At 39.2% G+C, this 12264-nt stretch overlaps 2 protein-coding genes across 2 annotated transcripts in view; one reads left to right on the top strand and one right to left on the bottom strand.

Moving 5' to 3' along the window:
- Positions 1-12264, top strand: part of EIF4G3 (eukaryotic translation initiation factor 4 gamma 3) — a 361657-nt gene that overhangs the window by 63637 nt on the left and 285756 nt on the right. The window lies entirely within an intron of this gene.
- On the bottom strand, positions 740-1734 carry LOC103666586 (nucleolar protein 56-like). Its single transcript, XM_040645904.1, has one exon. It carries the CDS (start codon positions 1657-1659, stop codon positions 1189-1191), a length of 471 nt encoding a protein of 156 aa, XP_040501838.1. The 5' UTR covers positions 1660-1734; the 3' UTR covers positions 740-1188.

The following is a 12264-nucleotide window of genomic DNA, read 5'->3' as shown; positions in this document are numbered from 1 at the left end:
CTCCCAACTGAGCCAGCTAGGCACCCCTAAGCAAAAGTTATTTAAGATTTATTTATTTATTTGGGAGAGAGACAGTGCATATGGGAGCAAGCACAAGTGTGGGGGGGGGTGAGGGAGAGAGGGAGAGAGAATCTCAAGCAGACTCCCCGTTGAACGCAGAGCCTGATGCGGGGCTTGATCACGACTTGAGCCCAAATCCAGAGTTGGATCCTTAACTGACTGAGCCGCCCATGTGCCCCCAAAAGTTATTTTTAAAACAGCACATTTGGATATGGAAACTTTATCAGATAGAGCTGGGCTATAGTTTACAATTTTTTTAAAAGTAGGCTCCACATTGGGCTCAAACTCATAACTGTGAGATCAAGACCTGAGCCAGATCAGAAGTCAGATACTTAACCAACTACCATGGCACCCCTGAAATTTTATTTTTAATCCAATTTTATTTTTAATTTACTCAAATTATCTCTGTTGTCATTTTTGTTCTACACAGATGTTTCATCTTTTAATGAGATATTTTATGAATATAGAAAGTTACAGAATAACGTAATAAACAGTAGTGCACATACCACCCAGCTTGGTTGTATTCGTATTCTTGAGAGATTTTGGAGGGTTTTATTGAACCCTAAATGTCTTTTAAAATCGGTGTCCTATGAAAGTTTATGATTTTTTTATTTCCTTATCTGTCACTGATTTTCCTCTTAAGTCATTTGTTAAGGTAAACTTAGTGAGTGACAGTCTGTTAACCTTGCCACTACACAGTGTCTGCTGGAAAGTATTTGTGAACATTTTAAGTTCTGTTTAATAACCTCAGGGTTAAATATATGTACTAAATGTTTAGATGCTAAGGCTTGGTAGTACATATCCTGTGAAGGGAATATAATATACAACATGGTGAAAATTTATTCACAGTGTTACTTAAGCTGTTACATAAATAGGTAGTTGAACTTTGAGGGAAATTCTCTATTGTTTTGTCATTGGTTCTGCTGCTATTCTGATTTTATTTTTTCCTTGTGAATTTGTTTTTTTTGGGATATAAGGGATGGGTTGGGAAATGTCATGTGGGTTATGCCCACCAGGTAAATGTCCATTCTAATCTTCCTGGGATAGCTTCGGGAGCATTCTCTTTTTCTTAGAGCTGCTGCTCTTGCTGCCAGCAGCCTCTTCAGGTCCACTGCTGAGTGGCTCCTCCTAGGAAAAGAATTTCCTCTTCTTGTTGTGGATGCTCCTATTACCAGCCTTTTCAGCGTCACTAACTGGTGGTTCTTTGGGGAAGGATTTCTTCCTCTTGGGAAGATTTACACTGCCAGCTGTCTCTTCAAGATCGGTACTAACCAGCTCCTCCTTGGAAAGAGATTTCTTTTTCTTGGGTTTGGAGGCAGAGACAGATGGGTCTTCCATTCCATTCTCTTGTGGAGTCTCCTGGGCCTTTTGCTTTTTCTTCTTTTTGGGTCTTTCGCTTGTCTCCTCACACTCCTCCAGGGTACTATTGCTGTTTTCTGGAGACACAAGGGTGAGGGCAGCCAGCCGTTTCTTCTCCTTCTTCAAGCATTTCTTCTCTTGCTTCTCTAGCTTCCTAGCCATCTCAGCAGCCATTTCCTCTGCCTGAACCATTGCTTCCTTCGTGACATCCAGATTCTTTTGTGGAGTCTCCTGTCTCATAGAAGGACAGATGCTCCTCAATTTGCTCTCGAAGCTTCTCCCCAAATACACTTGTGGGCACCTCAGAGAAGCAAGCACTTCGCGAGGCAATACTGCATTTGTTTGCCAGGTATCGGGAGATGCGGCCTTTGTTCTTGGCAGCTGCTTAGGCTAATGAAGGTGGAGTGGAAAATGAGTCCATGTTTTGGGGTGTTACCCTTCATCTTCAGGGCTCTGGAAATCTGGTCCCTTTGCTGGGCCTGGAATCACTCAGACACCAGTGCTATTATGCTTTTTATAGTAGAAAGAGGAATTGCTCTTGGAGGTCAGTATTAGCAGTGGTTTATTATATGCCCAGCATATACCAGGTACTGGGTTAAATGCCTTCCGTAAATCCTCTAACATGTTTCTTGACCCTATGAAGTGTAGGAACTATTATTGTCCTCATTTTCCAGGTGAAGACACATATTAAAGATGTTAAATGTAACTTCCCCAGAAGTCACACAGCTGGTAAGTAAAAGAACTGGAATGCTAAAATCACATTTGTGCTCTAGACTGATGTGAGTAAACTGCCTCGTGAGTTCAGTGTTTTTAGAACTGTTGTAATAAACCTCTTTGAGACATTCTGAATTGATGTATTTCAGTTAAATTCTGGACTTCTATTTGAAGTATGTTCAAGTTCTTTGAAACCTAGATCTTGGCTGAAATTATTGGTTCTAGTTTATAGATTAAAGGGCTTTGTGTGGGATGTATGTGATTGAACTCAGAGTTCTTGGACTGGATTGGAGCCACCGGCTTGGTCTGTCTCAGTTGTTGTACCCATTCCAGACAGACATCTCACGAGGTGTGGGTGTTCAGCTACTTAACGTGAAGCTAGAGAAAAGGAAAAGAGGTTTAGGAGAAGTGAAGAACAAAGAGTCTTTGTTTTTCTAGTGGTTTGAACTATACTGATGAGTGATGCCGTGTTGGAAGGGCATGGAGTGTAAGATCCAAAGGATGAGGTGAAGATGGAGAGCTACGTGACCCTGGGCTGAGGCCTAGATGGAACGGCTACACTGGGGAAACAGTAGTAAAGGCTGCCATTGCTACATTTATTTTAGCATTTTATACTAAACTTGGACTAACAGAATGCATTGCAGCATAAATTACCAATTTGTTCTTTTTTTTCAGAATGAACTTTAATGAGTAATCATCTTTGCTTCTCAAATGCACAGTAGTTCTCTGTCAGTGTGAATGAAAAGCCCTTTGGATTTTTTCATGACCTCATTTGACGACCATTTTTGCATGAATTTAGCATAACTACATTTATGGGGTTCTCTGGTGCCCTTACTTAGGAGCAGTGTGCTTCTGGCCTGCTTACCTAGATTTACAATGCTCTAGGATTTTTATTCTGGATATTAGTAGTATTGAAATTCTCCTGGCATCAGGGGGCCTTTTTTGTGAAAGAATACGGTTTTCATAGGATAGCATGCTATTTAGAGGCAGAGGTGAGGTCGGAACTATTTTAGTAATTGTTCTGAGATATTTTTTCCTTTTTCACTTTATTGACATTTTCACTGATGGTGCAAAATCATGGGTGGGTCACATTGCTGGAGCCTTAGCATGAATCAAGATAGTGGTACCAAACTGTACTTGTAATTATTGTGTTCTTCACCAACATGCATTCTCAACAGAAAGCAAAGGTACCAGTTTCACTTAATATATTTTTTTGTTTGTTTTAATATCTTTCATTAAACAGTAAAACTTATTTTATTAAATCTTGACCCTTCAGTAGACATCTTTTTAATGTTCTGTGTGATGGAATGGGAGGCATGCATAAAGCACTTCCGTTACATAGTTGTCTAATAGTGGCTTTTTCTTTAAGATTTATTTATTTATTTTAGAGAGAGAGAGGCAAGCGAACGCACGAGCAGGAGGGGCAGAAGGAGAAGGAGAGGGAGAGAAAATCTGAAGCCGACTCCACACTGAGCATGGAGTCTGACATGGGGCTTGATCTCTCGACCCTGAGATCACAACCTGAGCTAAAACAAAGAGTTGAACGCCCAACTGACTGCACCACTCAGGCATCCCTTCAGTAGTGGTTTAAACCACTTGTGTGAGTGAGTTGTAGGCAGAACTAACTACTTTTTTAAAAATCTAAATTTATTTTTTAGAGGGAGCGTGAATGGGGAAGGAGCAAAGGGAGAGGGATAGAGAGAATCTTAAGCAGGTTCCACACCCAGTGTGGTGTCCGATGCTGGGTTCCATCTCAAGAGCCTGTGAGATTGTGACCTGAGCTGATTTCAAGAGTCAGATGCTTAACTGACTGAGCCACCCGGGCACCCCTAGCCACTTTTTTTTTTTTAGTTTTTTATTTCAATTCCAGTATAGTAAACATACAGTATTATATTTCACTAACTGCTTTTTTATGTAACACATTTTAACTTGAAAGAATGATAAACTATATTTAGACTTGGATATTTAGCAGACATATTTTCAGAAATAAATGAGTGTGCCTGTCACTTCAAGGAAAACTGTTGCCAATAATAAAATTATAGGTTTCAAGTGAAAATTAGAATATTGGAAACTTGTGTCTGCCACCAAGTTTCACAGCTTCCCAATACTTAATACTTTTCTGAGGAAATCAGTGGTGATTTTAACAGATTTTATTTTTAATACTATACAATGAAATGTGTCAACATTTGGAAAATCTGCATAACTTAATGTACCAATATTTCCTAGATGATCAATGCAGATGTTCCAAAATTATGCATAGGTGAAAGATCCATTTAAAATGCAGTGTAGAACAATTAATTTTAATGTAACTGTGTATGAAATGTTAGTATGGTTTCAGATTCCATATTGTCTCTAAAAAGAACTACCACTTGTCAAGTTTGGGTGTAATAGCAAAAAAGAATATGCACAGTTATCAGGAAAGGCTATTAATATACTACTCCCTTTTCTAAACCACGCATTTGTGTGAGATTAGATTTTATTCATAGGCTTCAGAATAACATGTTGCAACAGATTGAATGCAGAAGCATATGTTAAGATTCAGCTGGTCTTCTAGTAAACTAGATATTAAAGACATTAAAGAGATTTGCAGAAATTTAAAACAATGCCACTGTTTCCCCTAAATTAAAATAAAAAATGTTATTTATAGTAACATGTAATTGTTTTATTATTGGTACCTCAAAATAACTTAATATTCAAAATTTTTCTTAGTTTTAATTTCTTTTTTTTTTTTTTTTTAAAGATTCTATTTATTTATTTGACACACAGAGAGAGAGAGAATAAGCAGGGGGAGCAGCAGGCAAAGGGAGAGGGAGAAGTAGGCTCTCTGCTGAGCAGGGAGTCCGACACAGGGCTCGATCCCAGGACCCTGAGATCATGACCTGAGCTGAAGGCAGACGCTTAACCAACTGAGCCACCCAGGCGCCCCCTTAGATTTGATTTCTATTGTGGTAAATGTACACGGATGTAACCCATTTAAGCCAAAGCTCTTTAGGTTCCGTAGTAATTTTCAAGTGTAAAGGTGGTGACACCATAAAGTTTAGAAACACTGAAGTAGATCATCTTAACAATTAAAGCTGTCGGGGCGCCTGGGTGGCGCAGTCGACTGTTAAGCGTCTGCCTTTGGCTCAGGGCGTGATCCCGGCATTCTGGGATCGAGCCCCACATCAGGCTCTTCCACTGGGAGCCTGCTTCTTCCTCTCCCACTCCCCCTGCTTGTATTCCCTCTCTCGCTGGCTGTCTCTGTCAAATAAACAAATCTAAAAAAAAATTTTAAAAATTAGAGCTGTCATTTCTTAGTCCTTGTTATTTTAATGAAGTTACTCTTTTACTGGAGAAAAAAACTTTTCCTACTGTAATCAATTTAGATGTTATGGTTAAATTCTGTGTTAAGGATTATATCCAACACCTCATGTATTATTTAATTTTTATTGGTACCCTATGAAGTATAAGTACTATTATTATTCCCATTTATAGATAATAAAATTTAAGTAACTTGCCAGAATCATACAGCTAGTCAGGATTTGAATCTCAGTATCTTAATATCAGAGTTTATATTCTTTTTTTTTTTTTCCTGAGCGAGAGTACGCACTCACGGCGAGGTGGGAAAAGGGGGCAGAGGGAAAAGGAAAGAGAGAATCTTAAGCAGGCTCTGTGCCCATTTTGGAGCCTGAGTCAGGTCTTAATCTCTGGATCCTGAGATCATGATGAGTGAGCCAGCCAGGCGCCCCACCAGAGTTCCTATTTTTTGTTTTTAAAGATTCACTTATTTTTTAAGAGAGAGAGAGTGCCTGTGTGGGAAGGGATAAAAGGGAGAAGGAGAGAAGCAGACTCCCTGCTGAGTGTGGAGCCCTGAGGTGGGGCTTGATCTCAGGACCCTGAGATCATGACCTGAGCTGAAATCAAGAGTCAGACCCTTAACCAACTGAGCCACCCAGGTGCCCCCCCAGAGTTCAGATTATTAATCACATAAAACGTTTGTCTTTATTGCCTGCTTTTGTCTTAGATTTAATTTCAGTTAATATTAACAGTTATATCTAAGATGATATTTACTTATATAATATCCTCATATTGTTTTATGTCTTTCCTCTTTTTCATAAAGTTTTTCTTCTGTACTTTTTAAAGTATAGCATGGAAGTCAAAGACATAGGGATAGAAACAGTATCAGTTGAGTGTCTGCCATATTCTAGGAAGTGTACATCTAGCTTAATCTTCATAACAATTTTGTAAGATAGCTGTTACTATTTATGAGGAAATAGGGGGATGGAGATTCAAAGTCAGGTCTTACTCTTCCTAAAAGTGATTACTTACTTTGCATTCTGTCTGCTCCCTCCCATGCAACATGAGTGGGTAGGGGAAAATGGGGGCATTCAGCTCTTATTTTCTGCCCGTTTTTTTCTTTTTCTTTTCCTATTTCCTTTTCTCTGTATACCTACTAGAGTCTTCTAAACATGGGTCATCTGGATTGTTGGTGGCCTCTCTTCACAGACTGTGTTCTGTGCTGCCTGCAGCTGGGTAGGTTGGCTGGAAGAGACACAGGGTATCTAGGATTTAGGTACTTCGATTTGATCTTTGAAGCAGTATCTGTACTCTTGGGAGATGCTTGGCTGGCTGGAGTGCTATGTCTTCACCCGAGGATGTGATCCTTTTGGTCATTCAGACCAAGACTTATTTTCGAAAATAATCCCTACTCTAAAAGCCTTTTTCAAGACAGAATCAAACAGCTTTGGATTCTAATAACTTTGGAATGAATTTGCTTGGTGAATTCTTCAGCCAGGGATTTTATAAACAAGTTTTTTGTCTAGTTGGAGAAAGGACATTAACATAAGGAAAATGAGAAAATGTCTGATTATTCTTCTCTTATATAGGATACCATTTATTGAACACCTAGTATGTACTAAGTTGTTTATAAAGATTGTATATTGTAGTTAATCCTTACAATAGTTCTTTGAGGTATTTCCTGTCTCCTTTCCTAAATAATAGGATAACAGAAGCTAAATGAAAGAAACATGTGATTTCTTACAGCAAGGTAGGGAAACCAGGAATTTAGTCCAGGTAGTAGCTGGGAGTTGAAAAGATTCAGATTAGTGGAGGGAAGCGGGACGGCTTTCCAGGCATTGGGAGTTGTAAGATCAGTCAGGAAAGAACCTGGCTGTTATTTAGGAGAGGTTTCAATTTGGGGAGTAGAAAATAAAAATTAAGTAGGAAAGCTTCCCCGGTAATCAAATCACAGGATTTGCATTTGGAAGTGAAAAACAGACGGAGAGTCGTTTATTGTTCATTGATAACCAGTGTTGTTCAGGAAGATTGAGCTGATGGTAACTTTTATGAATTGAAGAAAAGAGACTCTAGTTAGGAAAATGTAGGCAGCTGCTGCAAGTAGAGAACGAAGATCTGAATTGAAGTGGTGACCATGGCCTTGGGCAAGGGAAGGTGAAGATAGGTTCTAGAAAAATTACAAAAATTGTATAGAGAGGAAATTGAATGAATTTACAGGCTGGAATTGTATACTGGCAATTGGCTTACACATTAGTTAATAATTGGACTGTTGCTGTGTTGAAGTAAAGGTAGTATAGATTGATCCATTTTAGCCAGTAGGATTTTTTTAAACACAAAAATGTTTAATGCAGTAGAGTTTGATATATAACAAACTGGGTTTTGGGTAGAATAATTGTATGCATCTTGGCAGAGGAGACTATAACTAGTGTGGTACTGTAACATTTGGAAATTAAGTAATAGAAAAGAGTGGTTGGGTTGTTTTGTGCACAGAAGTATACTGGTAGTGGTGGGATGGTTAATTCTGAAGCTGCATTGTCAGAATTACTGACAAAAGTCACTCTTAAAAGAGCCATATCAGATACCACTGTACTGTGTCTCAGTAAGTCCAGCACAGTCACTTTTTCTTCGTGGTTGTGCTTCTCCCCTTGTCATCCAGTAGTTGTTTTTTTTTTTTTTTTTAAAGATTTATTTATTTATTTATTTATTTATTTGACACAGAGACAGCGAGAGAGGGAACACAAGCAAGGGGAGTGTGAGAGGGAGAAGCAGGCTTCCTGCCGAGCAGGGAGCCCGACATGGGGCTCGATCCCGGATCAGGACCTGAGCCGAAGGGAGACGGCTGAGTCACCCAGGCACCCCAGCCAGTAGTTGTTCATCTCTCTTTTTCAAGGTTTCTTTATTCTCCATCATTTTGTCTTCTGTGTCTCTAATTCTCTCTTCTGCCTCATTTATCCTTGCAGTTAGAGCCTCCATTTTTGTTATTGCATCTCATTAATAACCTTTTTGATTTCGACTTGGTTAGATTTTAGTTCTTTTATTTCTCCAGAAAGGGATTCTCTAGTGTCTTCTATGGCTTTTTAAAGCCCAGCTAGTATCTTTATAATCGTATTCTGAACTCTAGTTCCAACATCTTAATTTATGTCCATACTAATTAGGTCCATGGCAGTCAGTACGGCCTCTTGTTCTCTTTTTTTTAGGTGAGTTTTTCCGTCTTGTCATTCTTGTAGAAAGTGGTCACTTTTCTATTTGAAGAGTTGGAGCTATTCTTTCCTTAGATCTCCGGTTGAGTTCTTTGCGGGTGTTCGAATGATTTGATAGCTATCTAGCTGAATTCCTGGGATCAGACAAAATTAAGGTCTCCTTCGCTGCCGCCGTCTTGACTCCATCCTGCATATTCTTACTATCTTGAACTCACTTTTTCCTCCTTCCAGTTAAGTTGAGCTGTAACTGTTATGATGAAACGATGTATTTGGGGCAAAGCATATTCCAGATATCAGTATAGACACCTTGTACATATTTATACAAGTGATGAGTTTAATGTTTGTTAGTTTTATGTTCACCAAGCCTGTGATAAGCATCTTTTAAGTTAGTGCTTTTAAAATCGTATGTTTATAGGGGCGCCTGGGTGGCACAGCGGTTAAGCGTCTGCCTTCGGCTCAGGGCGTGATCCTGGCGTTATGGGATCAAGCCCCACATCAGGCTCCTGATATGAGCCTGCTTCTTCCTCTCCCACTCCCCCTGCTTGTGTTCCCTCTCTCGCTGGCTGTCTCTATCTCTGTCAAATAAATAAATAAAATCTTTAAAAAAAAAAAATCGTATGTTTATAAAATAGTGTTTACAGATGATAAAAAAAATTCAATAGGACAAAAGTCTGTGTATAGCAAAAATTAAATCTTTTCACCCTTAGTCCCTAGTTGTGTTTCTCAGAAGCAACTACTGTTAACAGTGTCTTATGTGTTCTTTCAGAGGTGTTCTGTACATATGCAGCTTCACAAACATTTAAATTTCTCAAACCTTCAAATTTATTAAATATTTCTAGGTACCAAGTGATAGAAGTTGTTCCCAGTCCTTAAAAAATATAACAGGAATACTTTTTTTTTAATTTTTAATTTTTTAATTAGGCTCCATGCACAGCATGCACTTCAGCATGGGGCTTGAATTCATGACGCTGAGATCAAGACCTGAGCTGAGATTAAGAGTCTGATGCTTAACTGAATGAGCCACCCAGGTATCCCTAGGAATAAATGTTAATGGAGAACCAGGTTATAGATTTTGTTTTTAAAGATTTTATTTATTCATTTGAGACAGAGTGATACACAGAGAGAGCATGAGCAGGGGGAGAGGCAGAGGGAGAGGGAGAAGCATACTCCCCACTGAGCCAGGAGCCTGGCACAGGACTCGGCATGGGGCTTGGCACGGGACTCGATTTCAGGACCTGGAAATCATGACCTGATCCAAAGGTAGATGCCTAACTATCTGAACCACCCGGGCGCCCTTGGGTTATAGATTTTTAATTCTGGTTTTATGGTTTCCAAGCCATGTAACCTATGACAAGCTAATCAATCTTTGTATAAATACTTTTTGAGGCTTAATAAGTATTTACAATTGTATGCAACTTTACTTTTTTTAATAGCTAAAGAAACCATTTATAGTATTATTAGTTAAATAGTTACAGGCAGTAAATCTTGAGTATCTGGATTGCTGTTTTCTTAAGATTTTTGTTTATATTAAATTAGACCTAGGAGCACCTGGGTGTTGCAGCCTGTTAAGCATCCGACTCTTGGTTTCAGCTCATGTCATGATCTCAGGGTTGTGAGATTGAGCACTGTGTCAAGCCCTGAGTTAGTCTCCATGCTCAGTGGGGAGTCTGCTTGAGATTTTCTCTCTCCCTCTCTGCCTGTTCTTCCCCCCTCCCCAACTCTGTCTCTCAAATAAATTTTTTTTTTTTAATTTTAAAGATTTTATTTATTTGAAAGAGAGTGAGTGAGAGAGAGCATGAGCGGGGGAGAGGGAGAAGCAGGGGAGAGGGAGAAGCAGACTCCCCTGCTGAGCAGGGAGCCCGACGTGGGGCTTGATCCCAGGACTCTGGGATCATGACCTGAGCTGAAGGTAGTTGCTTAACTGAGCTGCTCAGGCACCCCTAAAATAAATAAATCTTAAAAAAAATTGGCAGACCTAGAAAGTATCCAGGGTCCTTAATCTACATAATCACCAAGTTTAGAGGGAGACCAGCTCTACTTTAGCCTGATTTGGGATTGTATTGGTCTGGAACCTTGATGTAAAGAGAAGGGTATACTGAGATAGGGAGCAGTGAGCAGAATGGGAGCAGCTTTCATGAATTAAATATTCATAATGTGTTAGCATTGTTTGGTTTGAAGCATTATGCGAGTTTAGAAGTTCTATATACCTACCTATACTTGAATGTTAGGTACCAAAATATACCAGAACCACCTAGAGGTTACTCTTTATTAAAATATTATTTGATCTTTATGCTAAGGCAGGCTATTTGTGGATAAAGAAAAGTTTATCTGTTAAAGTCCAGGAGTCAGTGTTTGGATATTTTTCTTGGATTTGTGTTAATACTAATTATTGCATGCATTTCAGATAAGAAAGGAGCTCAAGCTCCTTTGATTTGGGAACATCATCATTAGTAAGAGTAGGTTACTGATAAGTTTTTTCTTGCATTGCAAATCATTCTCTTTCTTGGTGTCTTCTGTTTCCCAAATATTTGTTACCTTTCTGATCTTACTGTTCAGATTTATTTTAAAATCACTTTACAAGACTGCCATCTTTGAAGAATGGCATTTGATTGTTTTAAAAAATTTTTTGGGAGGACTCTTAAATTTATACCTGTGACACTTAATACATAGTGATTATATCAGCCTGGAATTTATGGAAGAAAATCATCTTACCTATCCCATTCTACATAAGAACATAAAATCTGTTGGAAAACATTCTGTTTGATAATTTTTAATTACTTATTATTATTATCAATGTTTAAACTTTTTAAAATAGGCTTAATGCCTAGTATGGAGCTCAGTGTGAGGGTTGAACTCACAACCCTGAGATCACAAGCTGGGCCAAGATCAAGAGTCATAGGCTTAACTGAGCCACCCAGGCGCCCTTATTTTTATTATTTTTTAAGGTTTTTTTTTTTTGTAATCTCTACACCCAATATGGGGCTCGAACTTACTACCCTGAGATCAAGAGTTGCACACTCTACCAGCTGAGCCAGTGAGGCGCCCCTCTCTTTGATAATTTTTATTGTAATGTGCTTCACTTTCAGAATTTTTTAAAGGGATTTATTTATTTTAGAGAAAGATAGAAAGGATGAGAGTAGGGTGAGGGACAAAGGGAGAGGGGGAGAGAGAGAATCTCAGGCAGACTCCCTGCTGAGTGTGGAGCCGCATATGGTGCAAGAGCTCATGATCCTGAGGTCATGATCTGAGCCAAAACCAAGAGTCTGATGCTCAACCTACTGAGCCACCCAGGTGGTCCTGCCTTTGATCTTTATCAGATCTTTTTTTTTTGGGAGAAAAATTAGATTGACTCAAATTTTAAGTGGTGGGGTGCTTTGGAGATACATTTTGTTCCTAAAAGGGTATTGATTTTCTGTATAAGTCTCCTTGGTAGCTGGCCTGGTGGGAACAAGTATTTTCAGTAATCTGACTTCTTCTTCTTTTTTTTTTTTTTTTTTAAGATTTTATTTATTTATTCAACAGAGATAGAGACAGCCAGCGAGAGAGGGAACACAAGCAGGGGGAGTGGGAGAGGAAGAAGCAGGCTCATAGCGGAGGAGCCTGATGTGGGGCTCGATCCCACAACACCGGGACCACGCCCTGAGCCGAAGGCAGA

This window comes from Ursus maritimus, unplaced genomic scaffold, assembly GCF_017311325.1.
Source record: "Ursus maritimus isolate PB19 unplaced genomic scaffold, ASM1731132v1 scaffold_32, whole genome shotgun sequence".
Taxonomy (NCBI): Eukaryota; Metazoa; Chordata; class Mammalia; order Carnivora; family Ursidae; genus Ursus; species Ursus maritimus.
Note: the sequence above shows the minus strand (reverse complement) of the source record. Positions and strands in the feature narration are given on the sequence as shown.

Bases quoted from the DNA above. Each gene is read 5' to 3' on its own strand.
- LOC103666586 (XM_040645904.1), bottom strand. From the start codon at position 1,659: ATGAGACAGGAGACTCCACAAAAGAATCTGGATGTCACGAAGGAAGCA.